Raw genomic sequence first — 26,109 nt, 5'->3', positions numbered from 1 at the left:
TTATGCTCCATGGGACTCCTTAAGCTGCCTTGGCAGATCGTAAAACTGAAGTCAAACAATAAAAGGTAAAGGAAAATAAGTGGTGGGCACAGAGGAAAGAAGTAAATGGAACCCTCTTAGTGAGCTGCAGATACCACAAAGAATGGCAAGAGAAGGAAAGGAGTATCAAGACTATTGGTAATATTAACGTGAAGGGTGATGTTTAGCACTCTATTAGCACAACTTTGCGATCCCAAACTAGAAATATATGAAAGGCAAATGCCACACTCAGGAGGTTTAAGAAAACAAATCACACCACAAACATGAAGTTTCTAAAAAAATAAGACATTTATTGTTCAGTAAAAACAAGGCTTTCCGAAAGATATAAAGAGTTTGTGTTGTCGGGCGGCTTATCACCCGGCGAAGTCTCCCAGTCACCCAATCATATGACATGCATACTGGAGATGATCAGAAGTCCCTGGAGATCAATGCATTGGTAACTGGGCCTGCGGTGGGGGCAAATCTTCACGTTGCATATAATCTATGCAACGTGAATAAACTCTGTTTGTTTGGATATTGCCATTCGAAGCGCAGGTTTTGCCGGCAGTGCCATTACACTGAATGTCTGCTTTCCTCATAGATTATATGCAACGTGAAGATTTGCCCCCATCGCAGGCCCATGTGGCACATACAACCACCACGTATTGTGAGTGCGCCTTTATGTTCCATGTGTTTTTATTTCAATTTCTGAACGTTATTTTCTTTCTCCGTTTGGGAAAGAGATCATTTTAACGGGGGTATGCACCAATTGTTTAATCATTGACAATTTATTCGCACTTATCCTTGGGGGTGGAGACTAGAGTTGAAGTCTGCCGGTTAAAAGGAGTGTGATTATATTGGAAAAGGACATTTATAGTCATTAACCTTCCCTAAATAACAAGGGGTTTCTAGTGATTTGTAGTTACATGACTGCATTGGTTGTAGTTTAACCAACCACATTTGTGTGAACAAGGGGTTGTGATTGAAAAAAACTTCATTAATACCTGGCTACCATCAGGAATGGAATAATTGTGGTTTTTTTCCCTTTTTGCCCACCATATGGGATTAATTTGTTGTCATTTAATAATTTGATTTCATGTTTTACAGGTTTTGGCCCCTGGTGAATTCTAGGAGTGCCCACACAGGTAAAACGTGAGTTTTTTCACCTTTACACATATATCCTCACGGATAGGACACGCCTTAGCGTGCGCGGACCACCGGGGGATATTTTCCGGTCCTGAAGAAAGCGGAGATGAATATAGCATTAAACAGCTGAAACATGGCGACCTATACCTACTAGGACACAGTGGTTCAAATAGCTAGACCACTAGGTGTCCTTTTCACTTGATTTTAATGGTACCAGCTGACCATTTAATAAAATAATTTAGGGTACAGCTGCTATCTTTTAAACTCATAACCACCTCACTTGAGCACACTCTTATTATCCCATTACAAAAACCAGCTCTGCTGTAAATCAGGCGTTGTAGCACGCTGGGGGCACATTCGGTCTCCCCAGTGGGAACCCTATGATGAAGCATGTCACTACCAGGTTGGTGAGTGAGGGTTCTTTTAAGAAATAAAGGTTTATTCCCCTTTTTTTTATATATACACCTGTTCACACTTACTTACTGTGTATGACATATCTGTATAAACAGAAATGCCCCTCCTATGTCTAGTTCTATTACTAGATATTACAAGTGAGCAGGGAAGTCATCTTAAGGTATGTACTGGGCACTTGTAAAAACAAGTTACCCACAATGGCTTCATTGAAACCTATGGTGTTTGGTATCAAACACATCGCATTAATAAAACCACACAGATTCCAGTGATGGATTTAGTAATACATGCACCCAAAGGGTACCTTAGAGTTACCCCATGAAACCTACTAGCCCTTTATTGTGCTGACAGACTGGCTCAGTCCAGGCTTCCAACACAGATACGTTTCTGACCCCCTAGGATGTAGGCGCCCCGTTCTCAGAGGCCAGAAACAATGTCTGCTCTGGAGAGAGGCATTTACACCCCGCCTCCACAAGGCTTTTAAATTAGTGTATCAAGGCACGAAGTTTCAAAGGCCTCTGCCGCCTTTGATATGCAACCCAAGGATTCCCCAGGCAGGGGAGATGCCACCCCCTGCCCTGGGCCCATCTGGCCCCAGGACAGCCGGGAAATGTTGTTTTTTAATATAACCTTTGTCATTTTACAGTAACAACACAGTGGGATGGGGAAGATGGCGGCTGAGTAGGAAGCTCAGTCGGAGAGCTCCCGGAGCACCCGTGATTCTAAGACAGTAGCGGTTGAAAAAAGCTCCTACGAGCAGAAAAAGAATGCACGGAGCACGAAGATAGCAAGAACCTACCTTCTCTGAAAGCCTATCCTGGGATGGTGTGTTCCCTCGGTTCTCTCTCTCCCCCGTCTGATCGTGGGGTAGCGAGTGAGGTCCGGTGCCTTCCGCGTGGTAACTTCGAGAAAGACACAGTCTGCCGTCTGGGGGTCCGGAGGACGTCCGCCGGTACAGGCGGGAGCAGCGGACAGGGTGAGTTTGACCGGGAGCCAGAGAACCGCGTAGGAGCCGGAGAACAGCTTCACAAGTGGGACGCTGCAGCAGTAGCAAGGTCGCGCTGCCGCCGTGCCACCGGAAGACTGAGCTATCAGTTCCGGGGCACGAGCGGTAGAGTCAGAGGGGGACGGTTTCAGTTCCTCGATTCTGCCAGCGGTGTAAAGACTGCCTCAACTGCCTCAATCATAGCGAGTGGACACAGAGAGAGCTTAGAGAGTGCTAGAGACATAACGCGGCAGAAACAGACAAAGGATAAGACTACAGAGAGTCGGAAAATAATAAAAAAAAGACTCAAAACTGCAGTTCCCCACAAAAACGATAGAAGGGAAACTAACAACTTTATTCAAACGGAGAGGGTTTGGACATCAAAAAAGGTATTTTGCTTAACACCACAAAATAGCATATGCAATAATATCAACAATTTTAACAATCAGTTCACTGCTCATTCTGCTTCCCTAAAAGGAAAGACATCTGCAAACTATCAGCCTATGAGTAAATTCATAAAATCAGCACGGGAGGATAAAGAGGGCTTACTTCAAGATCTAGAGGAGAACCCTGTAAAAAAAAATCGAGGGGAAGTTGGAGAAGCATCAGAACCCCAACAATCAGAAAATCAGGTCAAACAAGTAAAATCCTTCTGTAGCCTACGCAACAGAAATTTCTTGAGTCAAGAGCAATTCCCTAAAGGGATTACACCAAGAGTGAGTAGAAAAAGACAAAAAACCATATCAAAGGGCCACCTCAAGAACACCTCAGAGAAGGAGGAAAATAAATTGGACACCGCTCTAAGATTAAAAATAAAGGTCACTCCCTCACTAAGAACCTATTTTAAAATTCAGCAGCAGGGGTCAAAGCCAGAGTCTCGCGCTTCCGCGCAAACACAGTCCGCTTCGGAAACTTTGAGGGGAGAAAAAGAGGAGACTATCAAACTTGCGGACACTTTCTCTTTGGAAAAAGAGAACCCGCAGACGACCCCCCTCCGAGTCGGAAAAATAGGTTCAGGTAGCATAAGGAAAAGGAGAAAATCCAGAAACAAGAAAAAGAACTCGTTAGAAGCAAAGAGCTTGGAAGATATTTGGAAAACTAACAAAGGAAGCAGAGCAGTAGAAAGAGCTGAAGTTCAAGAGACATACATGGCGGAGGGAGGAACAGAACCCTCAGTCGCAGCAGTACATATAACTGCAGAAGACGAGGACAAAGAAGAAGAAGACGACGCGAATTCTCAAGGGAGCCACAAAGAATCCTCGAAAACCCATACAGACGAACTTCTTGAGAAGATATGGGCAGAAATGAAAGAGAAATTCTCTATTTCAGAAGCAAAACAAAACAAGATCCAGGAAGTTTGTGAAAAACTAGACAACAAGTTAAACGCACTAGGAGACAGAGTCTCGGCAGTGGAGAGCGAAGTTGTTGTGCTAGACAAAAGGGTGGAAAAAAATAGAAAGGAAATAAACTCCCTAAGGTCGGAAAACGAAAAATTGGAATCCTTGGAAAATCAAGCAAGGAAAAACAATTTCAGGGTTCTAAATGTGCCGGAGAACCAAGAGGGCAAGGACATTAAAACATTTGTAGTGGCACTTCTGGCAGAACATTTCCCATGGGCAGATAAAGGGGCACTGGAAGAAGACATACAGAGAGTACATAGAGACCCATATGGAAAGAGTAAAGAAAGAAAAACCCCCAGGAAGATCCTAGTCAACTTCAAAACGTATATGCTGAAAGACAGGATCCTGGGAGAAGCTCTGAAAAAAGGAACTTACAACAAGGACAGTTGGACTTTTAAAATAAGATCTGACATGTCAAAAGCCTCCCAGACCAGGCAATGGGAATTGGGAAACTTAATGTCAGAATTACAACAACTAGGTGCCACGGTGCAGATGAAATTTCCACCGTCGTTACGTATCATGTGGAGGAATAAAATGAGAAACATGAGAGAGCCAGAAGAGGTGAAAGCCTTGATAGAGCAAATAAAAGATCAAGTGCGTTCAGAGGAACCCCTGAGCTAAATGAGCTAAATGAACTTATGTAAAGGAAATATCCAAAAAAAAAAAAAACCCTAATGGGAAAATTATTTGTAATCCAAAACATATTCAAGTGCAAAAGTATAAAAACAAAACAAAACATGAAGGTGCTTTCAACCAATTAACTTTTTTAACTGTATATAGGCAAGAATCACGGGAACGGGAAGCTAAAAGGGTTACGAAGATAACCGAAGGAAAAGAAGATGGAGGCTTCCCCGGGGAGGGCAACTTTAAAGCACAATTAAGAGAACATAAAATCACACGAAAAAGGGTGGGGAGCAAAATAGGGAAAAAAAAACAAAAAATTCCTCATCTGCGAAAACTTAGAAATTTAAGACAAACCGGAGCTATATCTCATAAAAAATCGCAACAAATGAATAAAATAAATGGGGAGTACAAGTAGAGGAGTAAAAATCTTATCTTGGAATGTAAATGGCATGAGGACAAAAAGTAGGAGAAACAAAATCTTGGAATATATTAGAACCGAAAAAAGTGAGATAATAATACTACAAGAGACTCATCTCTTAAAAGAAGAATGGGACCAAATAATCAAGAACTTAGGGTAGGTAGACACCCTTGTATGCACTACACAACAATGCAACATCAAGGGAATCGCGATAATTTTTAAAAAAACCCTAAAAGCAACTGTAACTTCCTCAGAAGTAGACAGTAAAGGTAGATGGGCCATAGCTAGCGTTAAAATAGGAAATTTTCCCTTCACCATTGCAGGTTACTACGGGCCCAACTTGGATGATGCCGATCCTTTGCGAAAATTATACTCGCAGTTGTTACTAGCCACCTCTCCCATAATATTGGGAGGTGACTTCAATCTAGTGCAGGATCTAAAATTAGACAGATCACCACCAGGGAGACAGACTAATTTGAAAAAAATGAGAGAATGGATTGGGATCTACAAAAGAGACCTCGACCTAGTAGACATTTGGAAAAATAAAGGAGAAAAAACCCACTCTTTCACCTTGTATAACAAAAAACTGGGGCATAAATCAAGGATCGATTACTTTTTGATCAGCAATGAATTAACAAAGAACGTAGATAAAGTATCCCACCTACCAGCTCATATGTCAGATCATTCGGCAGTACAATTAGTATTACAAGTCATAGTAAAAATAACGGAAAGAAGATTCACAGTCGAGAGAGCCTTGCTACAAGACGAACAGTTAATAAGAGAACTGAAAGTTGAAACAAAATTTTTTTTTTAACTAAACGCCTCAGGTACCACAGAACAAACAACTTAGGACACCTTTAAAGCTGTTATAAGGGGCAAACTTCTGAGTCTAGGGGCTCGCAAAAACAAGCAATTAAAACAAGAGATCTCAGATTTGGAAAGTAACATTAACTCCCTAGATATCGCTATTTCTACGGAACAAGAGGAGGTAAAGAAACAAGAACTTTTTAGAAAAAAAACAGAGGCAAAAGATAAAATTGATCACATCTTAGAAGAAAGATTGAAAAAAAAATGGGACTCCAGCAAACTAGCAAGGCATGAATATGGTGAAGGTTGTGGTAAATGGCTGGCATGGAAACTTAAAACTGACTTGGCTAGAAATAAAGTGGGAAGCATAATTCCGGACGATCAAACTGTTCCAAACTCAGATGAAAATATCATCAGGCACGAATTCTGGAAATTCTTTAAAGAGTTTTATACGGAAGATATAAATCCATCAGATGAAAAGATCAACTACTACTTGGAAGATGCGGCGCTTCTAAAACTAACAGAAGATGAAAGAGAAGGTCTGGATAAAGAAGTCCTCGAAGACGAAGTGGCGGATGCCATTAAAAACCTGAAAAAAGGAAAAGCAGCAGGGCCTGATGCTCTACCGAATGAACTATACATGATACTAAATGACTCTATACTTCCTCATTTGACCAAATTAATCAATACAATTCTTATACAACATAAAGCTATACCTGACTCCTGGAACGACGCCATTATTACAATCATCCTGAAACCCGGAAAGAATCCTGCCAAATGCGAGTCGTATCGTCCGATATCATTGCTGAACGCTGACTATAAGATATTTACAAAAATAATGGCAGCTCGGTTAGGGAAAGTATTGTTAAAATTGTTGCATCAGGATCTAAAAGGGTTCATCAAAGGGAGAAACCTACATGAAGTCACTCAAGAATTACTAACTGCAATAGATATCGCAACACATGAGAAAACTCCTCTCACCATACTTACCGTTGATGCCGCAAAGGCTTTCGATAGGGTCAACTGGGCTTTCCTTGAGAAAGTTATGGGTAATAACAACATAGGATCAAACTTCATACATATGGTAAAGCAAATGTATAAGGATCCAAGATCTAAGGTTCTAATAAATGGTAGTCTTACAGAAAACATAAAGATAAGCAGAGGAACGAGGCAGGGTTGTCCCCTTTCTCCTTTGCTATTCAATTTATACATTGAACCGCTAGCGAACAAACTAAGAAATAATAAAAAAATCACTCCGTTTAAACACCGCACATGGGAGAAGAAAATCGCACTATATGCGGATGACTTAATGATCTTCACGGATGACTACTTAAGAGCCAAGGATACAATCGGAAAACTATAGAAACATTTGGGAAAGTCTCAGGATACCTGGTAAATCAAACGAAAACGGAGATCATGACTTGGAATACTTCCTTCCAAAGTAACAACATAAAAAAAGAAATCAGATACCTAGGAATCCTAGTGAATAACGATATAGGGAAGATTCCACAACGCAATCTGAACAAGGTAGCCGGAGATGTAAGAAAATTGCTCGAGGCTTGGGCCTCTTTACCATTGAGTTTGATAGGGAGGTCAAACATAGTCAAGATGACCATCTTACCAAAGTTTACTTTCCTATTTAATGCAATACCATTGGAGTTTGGAAAAACGGAGCTAGCACGAGCACCGAGAGACATCACAAGCTTCATATGGGCAGCAAAAAGCACGAGGATTGCTTGGAAAAAAATCCGGAGGGGGAAGAAAGATGGAGGGCTAGCCAGCCCAGACCTGGTGGAGTACTGCAGAGCTTTCCAATTCAAGAACATCAGAATACTACTAAAAAGTCATGAATATTACCCAACCTACTTACAAGCAATCACAAAATCAGATGACCATGTACTGTTTAAATTTGAACACCCTAAGTACTTCAAAAAAATAAAACTTAAGACACTAAGGGATGCAGCAAAGTTGTGGACACAAATAAGAGGTATTCTGAAAATATCGTACTACAGCAAATGGGCCCCCATTTGGGACTCGCCTGGAACCCCTGAATGCTTCAAAGACATACTTGCACTTTCAATAAAGAAAGCCAACGTAAAGTATTGGGGGCAAATAATAAACGGACTCAACCTGAAAACATGGTCAGAGCTTCAAGAGTTGACAAACCACACATTATCCAAATTCAAATACTATCAAATTTTAAGCTGGTCCAAGACTTTACCCGGTGTAAACAACGGTAATGATAAAGTAGAAAACGATATGGTTAAAACAATACGAATACCAAAAGAAGTAGCGAAATGGTACTGGGCTCTGATAACGGCCAACGATATAAACCTTAACATAGAAACACAAATATGGGGGAAAGACATATTAACAGCAGATCTAGATCAAATCTGGGAAAAATCCGTGGCAAAATGTTGGTCAACTCTGAAATCCGCGGCCTTGAAAAGGAACCATCTGTACACAATTCACCGGGCATACTGGACACCAAGAAAGCTCTCCAAATTCAAAAACGCAGGAATAAAGAAATGCCCAAAATATGGAGAGGAAAGAGCAGACGACATCCACATGTTCAAAACCTGCCCCCGACTGAAAGAATTTTGGGATCAAGTTGGTAAGACCTTGAGCACCATCCTGTCCAAACATCTAACTGTAAGTACAATTCTTACCCTTTTTGGGATTGTAGACCCAGGAAATGAAGGGGGGCTCACCAAAGGGCAAGAAAATCTCCTCTGTGTATTAATAGTTCTTGCAAGGAGGGAAATTTGTATTAAATGGATAGGATCTTCTAGCCCAACCCATGCAGACTGGTTAAACTCGGCCATAAGAATTAACAAACTAGACAGAATAGGAAATGCAAGTAAGAGATTTAAATTCTGGGAAAGTTTCGAAAGTTTCTTAAACCCCAAATAAGATCTAAATGTAAGTCCTATGATTAATGTGATACTTCTTCTGGTGGACAAGTATGATACTTGTCGAGTAGTCAAGATGACTAGCTCCCCCCGATCCAAATCAGAAGCAATGGTATGTAACGGGTAAAGGAAACTCCTCAAAAAAAAAAAAAAACAACAAGAGGAAGATAAGAACTCCCCAGACAAGAGAGACCGAGGGGCAGTGTTGGAAAAGAACCAGAGGCAGACACCTGATACTCCGTACTCATACAGATATCGCAAGATGAGGACAAAAAAAACCAAAAAACAACACAGTGGGTGCACATTTACCGGCAGGTGGTCAGAATAGATGAGAGAGCAGTTTACACTTTAACCCCTTCACTGCGGCGGCTATTCCGCTGCAGTGCTAAGGGGGCGGGGCGGAAGAGCGGCGGGCGCATGCTGGTGACGGAACCGCTCCGTCAACAGGCACGGTTGCGCTGTGCTCAAGACGGAGCGGTTCCGTCACGACCCCGCCCGCTCAATAGAATGTTCAGCGCAGGCGCGGCGTTCCGAGCGGGCCGTGACGGAACCGCTCCGTCATCAGCACAGCGCGACCGCTGCTGATGACGGAGTGGTTCCGTCACCAGCAGAGGAGGGGTTAAAGGAAACGACAATAGAGGTAGACAATTTCAATTGAAAATACATGCTAGGGGCCCAGAAGCAATTTGCTCAGGGGCAGCCTTGCACATCCTATTCCATCCCACTACTACTAGCCTCCGAATCGTGTTGTTCACTCTCATGTGCACTTCCTCAGCAATCGACCATTCACGCACGTCTCTCAACTAGACGACCATCAAAGGGGAGCGCCTTCCCTTCCATACTATTGAGATCCTTCATCTTGCTAGAACCAGGAGTGATTGCAGCAATTTGTAAGCCATCTTGCGTTTTTAAGGGCTAGGAGCCTGTTCCAGTAGGCAGTTCAGTAGGGTGGCCTCAATCCCTCACCCGGTCCACCACCAGGGTCCAGAATTGGTGCACCTCAGGGCACCCCCAGGCTAAATGCAGGAAGTCAGCCCCCCTCTACTCCTCATCTAGGGTAAGCATTATTGCTTACAGTCTCATCGAGGTCATATACTTACGATGCAGGTAATTAAAATGCATTATTTTAAAGCGTGCATTGCAGGATACCGTATGATTTACAACACACACAGTTTTTCATGTCCTGTCACCCATGGCAATCGGCAAATCACTGTCCCAGGTGGCTCGTGCCCTGGAGGGAGGGGTCAGTGGGTGGGTCCCACAGTGTAGGTCCTCATGGCCCTATATAATAGAGAAATTTGTTGACGCCTACTCCCACACATGAGTATAGCGTCCAGTGTTTGAGTCATATGAGGAGTGTTAGGGAACGTGAGCCATGTCACCCTAGCTAAGTCCATGAGGCCAGGCTGCTGTAGATATTGGCCCGACCAAGTCCAAATGCCTCACATGCCTGTTCATAGGATATAAAGGTTTCATGCGGGTACAAGTCCGCCAATACCCGACAACCTCCCTCCCTCCAGGTCTGAAATGACGTGTTTTCCATCATTTTTCGTACCGGGCCAAAGATCATACAATCAGTTCCTCGTGAAACGGCGCAATCCTAAGCATGCGCTCTACAAATACATATCACACATTCATGGTCTGTCTGACAACTTATGGCAGATAGTCTGGGGCACCTGCCCCCTCCCCCCGGGTGGGTGGAAGCCTATCCAACTGGGCTCATTCTTAAATCAAGCGCTTTTCCCAGTTGTCCCCCTCGTCTAGACACCGGGCTGCATGTTGTAGGTATGCCGCATAGTACTATAAATCTTATCTGGGGGCTTCCAGTACCCCATCTTCATTGAGCCTCGTTAAAACATGCATGGCCACCCTGCAACATCGTCCAGCCCAGTAGAGGACCACCAACATTGATATCAACTGCGGGAACACGCTCATGGGGATGCTGCACAGCGAGTTTTGGAGCACTTATAAACAATGTGGAAGAACAACCATTCTGGCTACTGCTACTCTTCCCATATGAGAGCGGCAAGAAATTCCAGAAAGCCACCAACAGACTCAAGGTGTCAACCACCCCGATCACGTTCAGCTATAACAGCCGCGATTCCGCGATTCCACATGAGCAACCTGTATGCCTAGATATCGGAAGTGCCCAGTCACCCAAAACAGACCCAGCCACAGAAGGCTGTCTGGTGGCAACACCGTCATACCCGCCAATGGGAAAAGCAAGTACTTGCACCTATTCATGCCAGAGTAGTCAGCAAACTCGAGCAGGGGGTTTTAGAATTTGGGGACCGCCAAATGAGGTGATGCAACATAAAACAAGACAGTGTTCGCATGCAGCGATATTAAATGAGAGCTCTTCCCAATGTGGATTCCCCACTGCCCACGCTCTATTCGGGCCCACACTGCCATGGGTTCACTGGCCAAAGCAAGTAGTAATGGCAACAGAGGACAGCCCTGCAGTGTTCCACGCTCTAACACCAATTTTTCCGACCGGCTCAGCCCCACTCAGGCCCACACACAGGGATCTGTATAGAGGATTTTGACCCACAAACTAAGCCTGTCACCCTCAGCAACTCCTGAAGATAGCCCCAATCCACAGTGTCAAATGCCCTCTCAAGGTTGATTGACAGGAGCACTAGCTCCTCATCTCTAGTCTGTACCGCATGCATGACATGCGACAGGGCCTTATATTCAATCCCGTGTTTCAGCCAGGGATAAACCCCTCGTTTCAAGAGCATTCATATATCGCCTACCCGCAGGGAAGGGGGTAAGAACCCCCGCTCAAATGCCTCATTGCCTAATTGCAGTAATGATTGCACCAACTGTTTAGAATAAGCCTAATAGTATTCAGTCGGGAACCCATTCCCCCCCCTTTCTCCCCGACCCCCCCCTCCCTCCATCACCCCACCAGCTGCCTTGGCCCGAGGCAACTCTCGAAGTGCCACAAGTAATTCTTTGGTCGTGTATCATGCCTCCAGCTTCTCCTTGGCCGCCAATGGGAGAGTCAGTTGTAAACCCCCCAGGAATGTATTAATAGGTACTCGTTTTTGAAGGATGCAATTCTTAGCCTCACAGGTGTTTCATTATATTTTAGCTTATCTTAATTGTAATCAAAATACATCCATCCAATGTTCAAGATGTCAAAGTATTGGTATGCCCAATGTAAGAGAAGTACAGGAGATTCGTTTTTTATGCATAGACAAGTGTGTTGGAGTTGAAGTAAACTCAGATCCTGTTTTGTCACTATTGGGCAGCTGTAAATATCTAAAGTTGATACCTCTGAAAAACCCCACACATGGAGGTTCTCAGAAATAGTTGAATTTTGAAAATGTTTTCAATTCAATAATTAACTGAAAATTGTTTGGTTGAAGCTTAAAAGTCTAGTTATTCTACCATTTTCTCTTTTCTACTCTTGTATATTTGAAACTTTGCTAAGAAATATGAAAAATTATACACAAACGAAGCAAGAAAGCACTTTTGCACAAAATCTTTAGGCAAATATGGTAGAACAAGGTGACCACCAGCACAATAGTAGTTACATCATTAATGGACACACAACTCATATTTAAAGCTAGATAGTTAATGACACATTACCCCTTCCACGCTGATGACGAGCTGGGCTCGTCATGGCGTAGCCTCCTCGCACACTGATGATAAGCCCAGCTCGTCACGTAACATGCGCTTTTAAAAATCTCAGCGTACGAGCGGAATTCCGCCAGCGCGCATGAGGTTAACATGCTCAGAATATCCAGTTTGAAATGAGAACCACAGTCACACTTAAAAAACATTTGCAAATAACGTCATAGAAGACAGTACAAAGCAACAGAGAATGCAGGCAAAGATATAAGAAATTGCCTTACGGCATACCCGATTGTAGATACAGACAAATGGCTTTCTACCACGTGCATTATGGCTACAGTGTTTTGTTATTTATATTGGTTAAACAGATGCCTCGTTTAATGTGAAGCACGGAACTAACACAACCACATTATCAAAGACCAGTGCATGACCAAAAGGCCATGCATTGTGGACCGTTTCAACAAGGCATTCATTTTAATAACTTATTTTTTTTTAATATAGACGTTTGCGATTGAAGGGGTAAGACAGTAAGTTCAAATTTCTTTCTGGCAAAATAAGTATTGTAACCTGTTTTATCGACAGCAAGCGCAGAATCAAAGATTTATAAAATCAAAAAATAGCTAATAAAACATAAAACTGTCATTTAGATAATGAAGCATTTCCACTTACATTATTCGTTTCTGCAAAGGAGAAAGCCTGTCTACCCACGATTCATCAGCAGGAGGACTTTGCTGCAAGTCACTGTTTATCTATGAAAATGGACACAATAGAATTACATGAAGCAGAAAAAGATCCCTTAGTGTTACTGACAGTGAGAAAGATCGAGAAACAGAAAGGAAAAAAAGAGAAAAAAGCAGAAATACAAAATGGATGGAAAAAAAGGGGCCCCAAGAAAGAGCACTGCACTCCACATACAGCTGTAATTCCTTTATTGTGAAATGTGCAGAAGTACAGATAAGATAGGAGTGAACACATTTAAGCCCGATTCGCCTTGCTCACAAGTGTTGTGCGCAAGGCGAATCTCCGTCATGAGCAAGGCGACCCCATTGCCCAGGTTCAACCTAAAATTGAAGTGGAGGGGGTGCACGGAAAGGACGCCTTCTAATGGGGCCGGCTCAATTACTGAATGCTGGGAGATCAGCACCGGGCACAGTAGTTTCCCTACCCGCAACATCTCCTGCCAAGTAGCAGATGACATATCTTTCCTGTTAGCAGAAACATGGGCAGGGAAGGTATGTCTGCTTCCCCTAGCGGGTGGTTTTAAAATGCTCCCGCCGGTTGGGAGCACACTTTAGACTTTAGTTTCCCTGCCCCCCTCTTGAGGGCAGGGAAAATCACATTGCTCTCATCTGTCAGAAGCAAACAAAAACAGTTGTGCCCACCAAGCAGGAGCAATGCCTGCTTGCGCAGTACCCAGTATGGGTTCCAGGGCCCATTATGGCTATGAGAGGTGGGCTGCATGCACCCCTCCCTTTGAAAGATATGTTTTGGCACCAGGGGGACAGTATTGGTTCAGGGAGGGAGGGATGCACATCCCACTGTAAAAAACCCTGAGGGATGTGATGCTAAGGGTCCCTTTTGGCTCAGGGAGGGAAGTCATGCCCCTTCTACTCGTTGGGCTGTGGCGGCGAGGTGAGGACACCTAAGGTACATAAGTGGGCGGCCCCAGAGAGAAGACCTGTTTCTTACTGCGCTTATCTTGCTGCCTTGGAGAAGATGCTGATGAGGCAATACCCATGACAAAAGATCACCCAGACAGCACATGAAGCCCAGGTAGGAGAGAGCAAGACGCAGGGTGCTGTGAGCTGGCAGAGGGGTTTGGGCGAGAGCCCAAAGACAGCAAATGCTTAGGTGGGCTGTAAGAGAATAGAAAACACACCATTCTGACAGAAAGAAAGCGGGAGGAGGACCTTGTAAGCAAACTAGGCCCAAACTCAGAGAAAGAAACATGGCCTACATCAAAACAAAATGGTGATGCAGGGGCAAGGACACTAACACCAATTACAAGAATCCCCAGTCTAGAATGCCGGTGATTAGAAAGGGTCAATGTTCTAACCTCATCTCAATATTGGAAGGCAGAGGGGCTTTTTGGGCCTTGGTGTGTCACCAGCTTGCTCGTGGGGAATGTCATTCCCCTGAGGCATCCTGCAGGCACTGGAAGGAGTAACAGGATTGATAAACCCCGCCAAAGAAGGGCCTAATGTATGAAACAGAGAATTCCCCCCTCCCCCCAGATTACCAGGGACTAACTTTATTTTTATGCCTCCCATAAAACAGGCACAACAAAGTTACTCGATTTTACATTGTCACAGTGGAATAGAGCAATTTCTACACACAGCAAATAGTGAATTGGGTCAAGAGGACACACCAGGCAGATAATATAGACCCTAAGAAGGAAAATCCTGCTGAACTGTCTGCAATTGCTTACAGCTGAGCAGACAGACGAAATTAAATCAAACATGCAGAAAGGGCTATCTGAGATTAAATCAGTCAGCAGCCTAAAGATTGTGGAGCTATGTATGCATATAAATATAGGACATAGTCCTCGAAGCAGAGAGACGACTTAAGACACATTACAAATAGAGATCACATTCTAGTCCTCCCTGAGCACCATATATTATTAAATTAAGAGTTAAAATTATATCATAGATAAACACTATTCAATACTATTGGATAGGTACAGTCACATAGAATGTTATTCCACTTGTAATCATAACCAACAAACATCAAATTTCAAATATATCCTTAAGTCATTAATTCAATGCAATAGTCCATTCTCCATGTCCATTAATTTTGCATTCAGTATTCCAAAATCAAAGCAGATTTTCTTTAATTCTGTAAAAGACCAAGGCGCAGCCAGTATTCCAAAAGTAGATCTTCTTTCATTCCGTGAAAAGTGAAACGCAGCCAACACGTGTTTCGTCATGCACTCGTATGTGCTCAATGACTTCCTCGGGGCTGCAACCCAAAACATCAAAAAATATATATATCAAACAGAGTAGCACAAATACAATATTCCTGTCTATTGCATACATCTCCATGAGAGGTATTACGAACCTGAGAAAAATAACAGGAGATGTCTGAAAAATCCGCCCGAAATACGTGATCATAGTATAAAGAAAAAATAAAGAAAAAAATGGACAAGAAAGTAAAACACGACACCAAGAAGCTAAGGTCACCATTGTGCACAGCTCCACCAAGAAAGGAAAGATTATGAATAATATGCTGTATTCACTTGTTTATATAATCACTATATTCTTTAGGTCAGCAATATAGATATTCACAGTATGTGTTTCTATAAAAACATAAGAAACATCCCAAAAAAAAATAATAATAATAATTCCACGATAAAGTAAAGTAACTCCGCACTTCATCAGACTCAGGCAGCTCTTTCCAGGTTTGGGACGGCAATTCCCGCTCAGCCCCTCTCCCCCTCACTAGTGGAGTCCCCCAGGGGTCGTCACTAAGCCCCACTCTGTTTAACGCTTATATGGCCCCCCTCGAGGATGTCGTCTCCCCTTTCGGAATCAAGATAGTGAGCTACGCGGACGAAACGCAACTGGTCGTCTCACTCTCTCATCTTGACAATCATCCGGACAACCTGTTGAACTGCCTCCAGGAAATCCACCACTGGATGTGCGAGTCATCTTTGAAACTCAACGGGTCGAAAACCGAAGTCATGCTCATGGGCAAGAAATGGACCACCATCCCCCCATCGGTCTGGCCAGACGTTTTCGGTGAGGTGCCCACCCCGAAACCAGAAATCAAGACCTTGGGAGTCTGGCTTGAACCGGAGCTGTCCATGAAGACCCAGGCAGCCAAAACAGCAGGCACCTGCTTCGGACTCATGCGTTCCATCCGCAAAATCCTCCCCCTACTTCCGCCCCTATCTAGGAAACTCTTGATTCAAGGTTTGATCCTTGCCCGGCTAGACTACAGTAACGCTGTCTATCTGGGAGCCCCTGAATCCACCCTGGCTAAACTCCAGCGAATTCAAAACGCAGCGGCCCGACTCCTCCCAGAACCTCGGCTAGACCAGCGCTCAAGGCCCTACACTGGCTTCCAGTGCATCAGAGGGTAGAATTTAAAGCGATGTGCACTGCCCACAAACTCCTCAATGGTCTCGGCCCCTCTATCCTGAGAGACATGGTCACCCCCTACAAGGCCCCTAGACTCCTACGCTCGGATAACGAACGCCTGGCCATCGTTCCGAGATTCAGGAAAGCTCGCACCGGCGGCAAACGGTTCGCAGTAAAAGCCTCCGCAGGATGGAACTCACTCCCCCGCTGCCTGCGACTGGAACCCTGCCACCTTCTATTCCGCAAAAAATTGAAAACTCTGCTTTTCCCCAAATAAACTCCCTTTCCCCTCTGGTCTCCACATGTATCATAAGCGCGGGGATGCCTCCGGGTCACCAGGCGCTTTATAAATCGCTAAATAATAATAATAATAATCATAAACAAACCAACTTCTAATGGGGTCTAAGAATTGTATATATTAATAGACAAGTCAGTTACATTATATCAATCACTGATATGGCAATAATATTATATGACTTGGATACAAGGGGACCTCCAACACTGATCGTTTCATAGTTAATCAAACGCTTTAAGCGATTCCCAGATTCATTATACCCACAATAGTATTGTTTCTGAAATAAATATGTAATTACGCAAGCTTGTATTCTTCGTAATACACGTAAATTCGCCAAACTAAAATACTATCTGCATTCAAACAAAAAAATCGTGAGTAAATATGGTTGTAGTGCATAGTCTCAAAAGGGTCTACGAGCTTCCAGATATGAGTCTCTCACCTCGAATATAATATATACAAAATATCGCGATTTCCCGTTTCCTAATCTCCAAATCAAAATAAGGCTCAAGTACTGCCCACACAAAGTTCTGTATGATATAAGGAAATAGATAAATAATCAAAGATCATTATCGTCATTCAAGAACTAACGAGCACCAGTCATACGAGGTATTCTCCATATCTCACCTCAAAAGTCACAATTTTTACATATCCACGAGTGCGTGATCTAAAGAAATAACCATAAATACATATTAACATACGTAGTTCTAAAGTCTAACTACAATGAAACCTTGTTTCAGCATATGTCCTCACCTTGTTCGGTAACTCGTACCTTCCGAACCTGAAGCTCGCGTACACCGCGGCCGCTCTCTTAGCGCTTGGTTAAATAAGTAAATCTAGCAAGCGCCATCTTGAAATGGTTTATAGTCCCGAACAATCTATCTTTAATTAGTGATAAAAAAGTAATCCATCTCAAGTTGTTTTCGTAGAGCTAAAGACTAATAATTTTCTCCAATTGAGGAAATATTCATGTCAGTTAAATCCGTCATCCATAAGAAAGCTATCGGTCGAAGTCCCCTCTCTATATCTATGGACCCTTATTCATGATATCTAATATCCTATGTAGTTAAAACAGTAATAAGTGTAGTTGAAACCATATATACAAAACACTTAAGTTATGAAAAAAGTATATGTAATACGAAATCTCGATATATAAAGAAACAATAAAATCAAACTACATTTCTGAGCAAACTACTCAAACCATCAGTGGGTCTTGAATTCTCGACCCACAGCATCCCGAAGCAACGCTAGTACTGTGAGCTATAGTTCAGCTACTAACAGCGGTCCTATCTATGTAATTATAGTGCATCTGTTAACAACTTCTGACCAAATGAAACAAATACCTTATACAATTACCAAACTATGACCCCAGTCGAAAAGTAGTGAAAGATATTCAAAGTAAAAAAGAAATAAAAAAAAAAATAAAAAAAAATATATATATATATATATGTATATATATATATATATATATATATATCAACATATGAGTTGTAAGACAGAAGAGGAAACAAAAGGGGAAAAGAGGAGAACAAACATTGATAAATTTACATCATCTCAACAACAGATAACTAAATTAAGTATCACATTGGTTAACAGTTCATTTAAAGATACTACACATTGTCTATAACTACAGATACAGAAATCGACTTTTCATGAGATTCAGTCTGAGGCTAATCAACACATTTAACCTTTTATATACATTCTCATGCAATTTTCACATGATTACAGTAAAAGACATCAGTATAACATATAGGGGTCTATTGTCCCAAATAATACTGTAATTCTGAATCCAGGTTCAAACCCTGTTCCACTGCCCTCAATCTCATAATCCACATACATTCCCTTCGTCTTAATTGCAGGGTCCTATTTCCACCCCTCTTATCTGGTTTCACACAGTCTATACCATGATATTTAAATTTGTGAATATGTGAGTCTTCTTGGTTTTGTATCAAGTGAGCGGCAATGGGGTATCTAGTATCACCATTCTAAAGTGCACGAAAATGCTTCACCATTTTGTCTTCTTAGTCTGCGGATAGTACTCCCCACATACATTTTAGAGCAGGAACAAATAATTACATATACGACAAAAGTTGTATCACAATTAATAAATGTGTTGATCTTGTAGTCCCCCATGTTATTGTAATTAAATTCACTTATTCTTCTCACCGTCCATCTACAGGAGCTACAATTGCCACAGCAGAAAAATCCATGCGGTTGTTTGCTTAATCAATTCGTCTTAACTGCCCCCTTGGGATAACTAGGGCTTACTATTCTCGATAAGGTAGTCCCTTTCCTAATTGAGATACTTGGTTTATCATTTAGCATTGGAGAGATATCTGCATCACTTTTCAATAAGTGCCAATATTTGTTAAGTATCACATAAAATCTCGGATTACCTTCACCATAATTGGTAACCAATCTCACGATTTTTTTAGACTCATCAATGAGATGAGAACTCGACTTTGGTTTGAGGGTATCTTCCCTCCGTAGTTTACTAGCCCGTACTTTAGCATCACTTATGAGCCTCTCAGAATACCCCCGGGTCTTAAATCTCATTGTAATGTCAAACAAATTCTCCTCAAAATCTCGTTGTTCAGAACAATTTCTGCGTGCTCTTAGCATTTCCCCGTAGGTAATAGCATTAATCTGACTCCTAGGGTGACAGCTCCTTGCATATAATAATGCATTACAGCTAGTTTTTTACGATACATCCTACTGCAGAGTCTACCTTCTTCAATAAATAATTCAACATCCAGAAAAACAAGACGTTCCATACTGTACTCTGTAGTAAATCTCATGTTCACCTGGTTGGTATTCAAGTAAGCAAAAAATTCCTTTAATTCCACAACAGTACCTCTCCAAATAAGGACGCAATCATCAATGAAACGTCCCCAATAGTAAAGGTGGTCTATCCATCTACTCCCCCTAGGGCCCCAGATCCACTCCGCCTCAAACCACCCCATGAAGAGGTTGGCAAAAGACGGAGCGAATCTGGAACCCATTGCAGTACCAAGCTTCTGTTTGTACCATTTGTCATTAAATAGGAAGTAGTTGTTCTCTAATACAATTCTGGTAATCTCCAATAGCATCACTGTATGATTATACAGTTCAGCCGGTCTCTTGTTCAGGAAACTTTCCAAGGCATGTAGTCCTAAGTCATGATCAATGTTGCTATATAAAGAGACTACATCCAATGTAGCCAAGATCATGCCTGGTTCCCAGACCAAATCATTCATCAAGTTTAAAATGTGTTTCGTACCTTCAATATGAAAAGGTAAATTCTGCGCCTAAGGTCGCAAATAAATATCAATATACTGTGACACTTTCTTAGTTGGACCATTGATTCCGGAAATAATCGGTCTCCCTGGTGGCTTTTGTCTATTCTTATGTACTTTAGGTAAGCAATATAAACAGGGAGATTGTGGAAATTCAACTCCTAAATACATACATTCATCGTGATCTAATAGTGATAGTTCATACCACTCCTTTAGTTTCTCATTAATCATTGATTGTTACCTGATGCAATGGATTAGTTGTCACCCTTTCATAGTACTTAACATCATTCAGTTGAGAAAACACTTCTTGGTCATAGTCCAATTTATTCATTATAACAATGTTACCTCCCTTATCTGCCATTTTTATGACAATATCAAGGTTATTAGTTAGACTCCTCAGTGCACTACGCTCATTCTTATTTAAGTTGTTTCTTAATGGAAATCTAGTGCAATCTTTAATATCTCTGTCAATTAATTTATCAATACCCAAATTCACAGCTCTAAAGAAAGCATTTATCACATTACCAGAGGATAGTTGGGGGATCCATCGTGACTTGGTCTTCAGACCACTAGTTTCAAAGTAACTCTGATTAATCTCACGATCAAGTAGTAGTTTAGACATTGTCAATGGATCTTCCTCATTTTCGGTTATGGATAACAACATTTTTGTATCCTGAATCTCTTGAATTGAGAAATTACTCACTTCTGGTCTCTTAATAACAGGTCTGAACGTCTGTGGTTGGTTTGCAAAGTATTTCTTTATTTTAAGAATCCTCACGAATCTATACAAATCAACTTTAGCCATATTCCAATCCATCTTGGTAGTTGGGCAAAAACGTAGACCTTTCTTCAATAAAGAAACCATATCCGGTGTCAATTCTAGTGTAGATAGATTGATAATCTCTATCTCATTATTGTTAGTGATACTCTTATTCAATTCTTCCAATAACGAGTTCTCGTCCCTTGCCATATTTTTGGATCTTCCTTTCCCTCTCGTTTCTCTCCTGGTCTTAAACTTCCTGTTTCTCTGAATCTCACTCCTGCTTCTCGATTTCTTTCATCCTTATCCTGCGGACTTCCAGTAAAAAATTATAGCCACTGGCTGTTGCTCCTTGTCCATCCGCTACATCCTCAATCTCACTGGAAGAGACATTTCTAGAAGAGGAATATACATCACTCACACTAGCAGTCTCACCTTTCTTTTTAGAAGGTTGACTTTTATTCATAAGATAATCAAAACGTCATGGGAACGTAAATATACGTCCTGTTACATAATCATTCTCATCCCGTTTCAATTTCCTTGCCTTCCTTCTCTTAATATCAGTTTGTAAAGTTATTAAGATCTCATCAAGTATCACATAATTCTTTATTGTTGCCTCTGGTATATTAAGTTGTTTAATTTCATCTTCTACTGTCTCTATCTCAATAAGTAATTTGTTAATCTTCCTCTCCGCATTTTCTATTAGAATATTAATCAAATTCTTAGAACTGTTAGTTAATTCCTTCTCCCAAGTATCAAGTAAGTCTGGTTCCAAATCTTCGTAGGTTGGCATAATTTGTGACCTCAGTCCCCATGGTATCCTATTTAGTACCAAATATTGTTTAAGAGTAGCGGCATCCCACCATTTGTTAAGTTCGTCCTTTTTGAGTCGTTCCAATCTAACAAACTTAGCTCTCAAACCTTCTTGTTTTTGCTCCTTACTAGTACCCACAGCTGTACCTATAGAGGATCCTGCATTAACATTGCTAAATAAATACTGGGCTTCCTTATCTCTATACATTTTATCCCCTGTGTCTGCCCTCACCTGTATATATAAAACAATTAGCAAATTCCTGGTGGGCAGTACTGTGGGCAGTACTTGAGCCTTATTTTGATTTGGAGATTAGGAAACGGGACATCGCGATATTTTGTATATATTATATTCACGGTGAGAGACTCATATCTGGAAGCTCGTAGACCCTTTTGAGACTATGCACAACAACCATATTTACCCACGATGTTCTTGTTTGAATGCAGATAGTATTTGAGGTTGCCGAATTTACGTGTATTATGAAGAATACAAGCTTGCGTAATTGATACTGTCCATTGATTAAAATAGGGGTGAGAAGTCAGACGTTTACTTATTTATTTCAGAAACTATACTATTGTGGGTATAATGAATCTGGAAATCGCTTAAAGCGTTTGATTAACTATGAAATGATCAGTGTTGGAGGTCCCCTTGTATCCAAGTCATCTAATATTATTGCCATATCAGTGATTGAAATAATGTAACTGACTTGTCTATTAATATATACAATTCTTAGACCCCATTAGAAGTTGGTTTGTTTATGATGAAGTGCAGAGTTACTTTACTTTATCGTGGAATTTTTTTTTGTTTTTGGGATGTTTCTTATGTTTTTATAGAAACACATACTGTGAATATCTATATTGCTGACCTAAAGAATATAGTGATTATATAAACAGGTGAATACAGAATATTATTCATAATCTTTCCTTTCTTGGTGGAGCTGTGCACAATGGTGAACTTAGCTTCTTGGTGTCGTGCTTTGCTTTCTGGTCCATTTCTTTCTTTATACTATGAACACGTATTTCGGGTGGATTTTTCTGGCATCTCCTATTATTTTTCTCAGGTTCGTAATACCTCTAATGGAGATGTATGCAATAGACATGAATTTTGTATTTGTATTACTCTGTTTGATATATATATTTTTTAATGTTTTGGGTTGCAGCCCTGAGGAAGTCATTGAGCACATACGAGTGCATGACGAAACACGTGTTGGCTGCGTTTTGCTTTTCACGGAATTAAAGAAGATCTACTTTTGGAATACTGGCTGCGCTTTGGTCTTTTACAGAATTAAAGAAAATCTGCTTTTATTTTGAAATACTAAATGCAAAATTAATGGACGTGGGGAATGGACTATTGCATTGAATTAATGACTTAAGGATATATTTAAAATTTGATGTTTGTTGGTTATGATTACAAGTGGAATAACACTCTATGTGACTGTACCTATCCTGGAGTATTGAATAGTGTTTATCTATGATATCATTTTGACTCTCAATTTAATAATATATGGTGGGTGCTCAGGGAGGACTAGAATTTGACTTTATAGGATCCACATTTTATGTAGATTAATTGGGGCTGTCTGTAACCACCCCTTCCCTCTCCCTTTTGAAGCACTGTTGTTAATTTAGTCATTTGCTGTAATACTACCCCTAAACTAAGTACAGTGCCCCGACTTAACCTGGTTACTAGAAATTTGCTAATTGTTTTAAATAGAGATCACGACTTTGAGTACAGAGGTTAGGCCTGCCATACTTGGAACTGTTGGTTCAAGGGATTTTCTCCTCAGAGATGGTAGAAGCCTCACATTGAGAGAATACACAGGGTACGTCTCAGGAGAACAAGAGACATGAGTAGACCAAGAGACGTTTTGGTTAAACTAAGCAGCTACAAGACCAAAGAAAGAATCTAAGCAGCAGCAAGAAGGATGGATAGCATCTTGTATTAGGCTACCTGTTTTCTCTTCACCAGGACATCGCACCAGTGACCTGGAAGCAAAGACAAACATTCTGTCCATTACCGAGAAGCTACTGTAGGAAAAGTTAAGATACCGTTGGACAAATCATTATAGCTTTGAATTGGATTATAAAAAATAATCACTCATCATTTCACAACTTTGGAGGCGGCAGCTCATTTACTGAAAACTTCTCTAGAGGTCTCGAGAAAAGATGCAACCACTAATGATGATTCCAGTGGAGTGGAGGGAGCAAGGCATCTCTTTCTGGTCTGGTAAAAACCAAAAACACAAAGACAAAGGGAAAATAAAAAGGCAAACCAGCTTTACTGAGACAAATAAACAGCTACACCTCTGCGGCAATGATTAAAGGACTCTGCTGAGAAACTGGACTTGATTAATAAACATTATTGTAGGAACAAATCTGAAGTTGCTATTCGAAGGACCACTGAAGGAGGTGCAACACATGATCTACCACAGCATGAAGATCTATCAAGATTTCTTGTTCTCTCAAGATTACAGTATGCAGTACTGGCTCAATTGAAGGATAGGAAACAATCTCATCCACAGTGCGACAACATGATCCAACTGCATTGGGTACCTGGTGGGCCACTCTCAGATGAGAGGCTATTTTCGCACTACATAATACATAACACCCATTTTGTATAACTCTACATCCATGTATAGTTATCTTTGTTAGTTGTTCAGAAGGAGAATGAAGGGGGAACCATCTGGCCTCTACGTTGGGAAACAACACAGAGTCCTTTTGTGGTATTTCATTGAGTCTCAAAGTCGAAAGTAGCGGCAATACACACCAGACACAAAAATTACAATATCTGCTTCAGCTCATCTCACTAAAAAGCAGAGTCTTAACTGTCAGAACAAAATACTTAAATTATTGCAAGCTATAGAGAAAGCCATTTTGATAGAATAGCAGCTGTAGGGTGTATCCCTTGGCGTTCCAACTGTCTAAACATGCGAAACAGAATGGTTGCTCACTTTTTTCACAAGTCCTTGGGCTTTAGACCTACTATCCACAGACATTATAGGGATAGTAGATTTCCTATGGTTTTAAACCACCTCCAACAAAGGGCAGCTAAAATGAATCACAGTTTATGCCCCTAATGTTGCCAAAGACAAGCTTCTGGTCTCGCTCTTATATGCTATAGGGAACATCATATTACTAGGCGACTTTAAAGCAGTGTGGAATGTGCAGGATGACAGGCATGAAGTAAATAATCCAAACACAGGGGTGTTTTCTAAAACTCTCAAACAACCTATAAAATCTCTGGGCCTGAGACATACATAATGACAACTTAACCCAGATGAAATAGATTATACTTGTCTAACATGTACAGCGATTCTACTCCATGCTTGACTAAATGCTTGTTATCAACATATTTATGCCAAAAGTGAAAGGGTTAAACTCTGCAGAGTTATTCACTGTTGAAGTTGCAAGAGGGACAAAGGATTGTTCAGCTACCCCTTATTAAGAAACCAGTTTTTAAGGAAGAGCTAAAAACTCATATCCTGGAGTATTTTAAAAGGATTATTATGGATGATTTCAAACCGAAGGCCACAGACAAGTGCATAAGAGTGATGATAGCCCTTAAAAGACAGAGACAGTTCAAGCAATTAAGAAGCAAACTCTACTAACAAAGTGGAACACACGTTACTTCGTCTGCAGCAGTGGGTCATTGAACAGGTGGGTACCCACTTAGCAAAATAGCTTTGTCAGAGACTACAGAATACATATAGAAGATATATTATATTCTTTGAATCCCTTGGTTAGAACAGAGATGAAAAGCTGGTGGTCTTCAGTGATTTTCACCACTCTCTTTACACATCAGGTGCCTTGGGGGAAGAAAAGGTTGAAGGAGACCAATCAAGATGAATCTCTAGACTTTTCACCTATTCCTCACCTCCAATTAAAATTCAGGGAAGAGCTCGAAACCCCCATCTAAAAAGAAAAGGTTCAAGCATCAAATAGCAGCTGAAAACCCATACATTTTTAGGACCTGATGAGTTCACACGAATATTCTGCAGGACATTTGCCTCTATCATGGCCCCTCATCTTAAAACCCTAATCAATGCCATTGTGTCTGAGAGAATGGTGAAACCCTCCATGGAGGAGGAATTAATTACTCTTGTACCAAAACTGGGTAAAGAAACATGGTGTTGTTTATCTTATAGACCGGTAGCCTTGCTCAAGTCAATGCTAAATTGCACACTAAAATATTAACAAAGACAGGACAGTAATTTTGAGATTGTCCAATTAACAGAAAACATCCAAAAGAAAGAGATACAGGCTAGTTTGATGTTGCTTGATGCTGAGAAATCCTTTGACAGAGTAGATTGGTGGTTCTACGCAAAGATGATCCAGGCTTTTGGGTTTGGTCCCAAATTCACAGACATGCAATTTGCTGATACAAGATACCTACACTCCAGTGCAGTGTTCAGCTCTCTAGTGCCTTCCTGCTCTGGCTGGGGGCCCGATAAGGTTGTCTCGTTTCTCCTCTCCTGTTTGCACGAAGCAACAAACTGTTGGCTATACAAATTTGGAAAGATAATTCAATACAAGGACTACCCTTTGGTTCAGATCATCACAAAATATTGCTGTTTGCTGATGCCATACTGCTCA

At 41.3% G+C, this 26,109-nt stretch overlaps 1 protein-coding gene across 1 annotated transcript in view; it reads right to left on the bottom strand.

Annotated features, from left to right (window-relative positions):
* Positions 1 to 26,109, bottom strand: part of TMEM144 (transmembrane protein 144) — a 230,710-nt gene that overhangs the window by 56,320 nt on the left and 148,281 nt on the right. Inside the window, exon 7 of the mRNA XM_086962354.1 lies at positions 12,973 to 13,052. Coding sequence (XP_086818480.1) covers positions 12,973 to 13,052 — 80 coding nt within the window. The remainder of the gene's footprint in view (positions 1 to 12,972; positions 13,053 to 26,109) is intronic.

This window comes from Lissotriton vulgaris, chromosome 3_1, assembly GCF_964263255.1.
Source record: "Lissotriton vulgaris chromosome 3_1, aLisVul1.2, whole genome shotgun sequence".
Lineage (NCBI taxonomy): Eukaryota > Metazoa > Chordata > Amphibia > Caudata > Salamandridae > Lissotriton > Lissotriton vulgaris.
The sequence above is the reverse complement of the archived record's forward strand: the minus strand, read 5'-3'. Positions and strand labels throughout refer to the sequence as shown.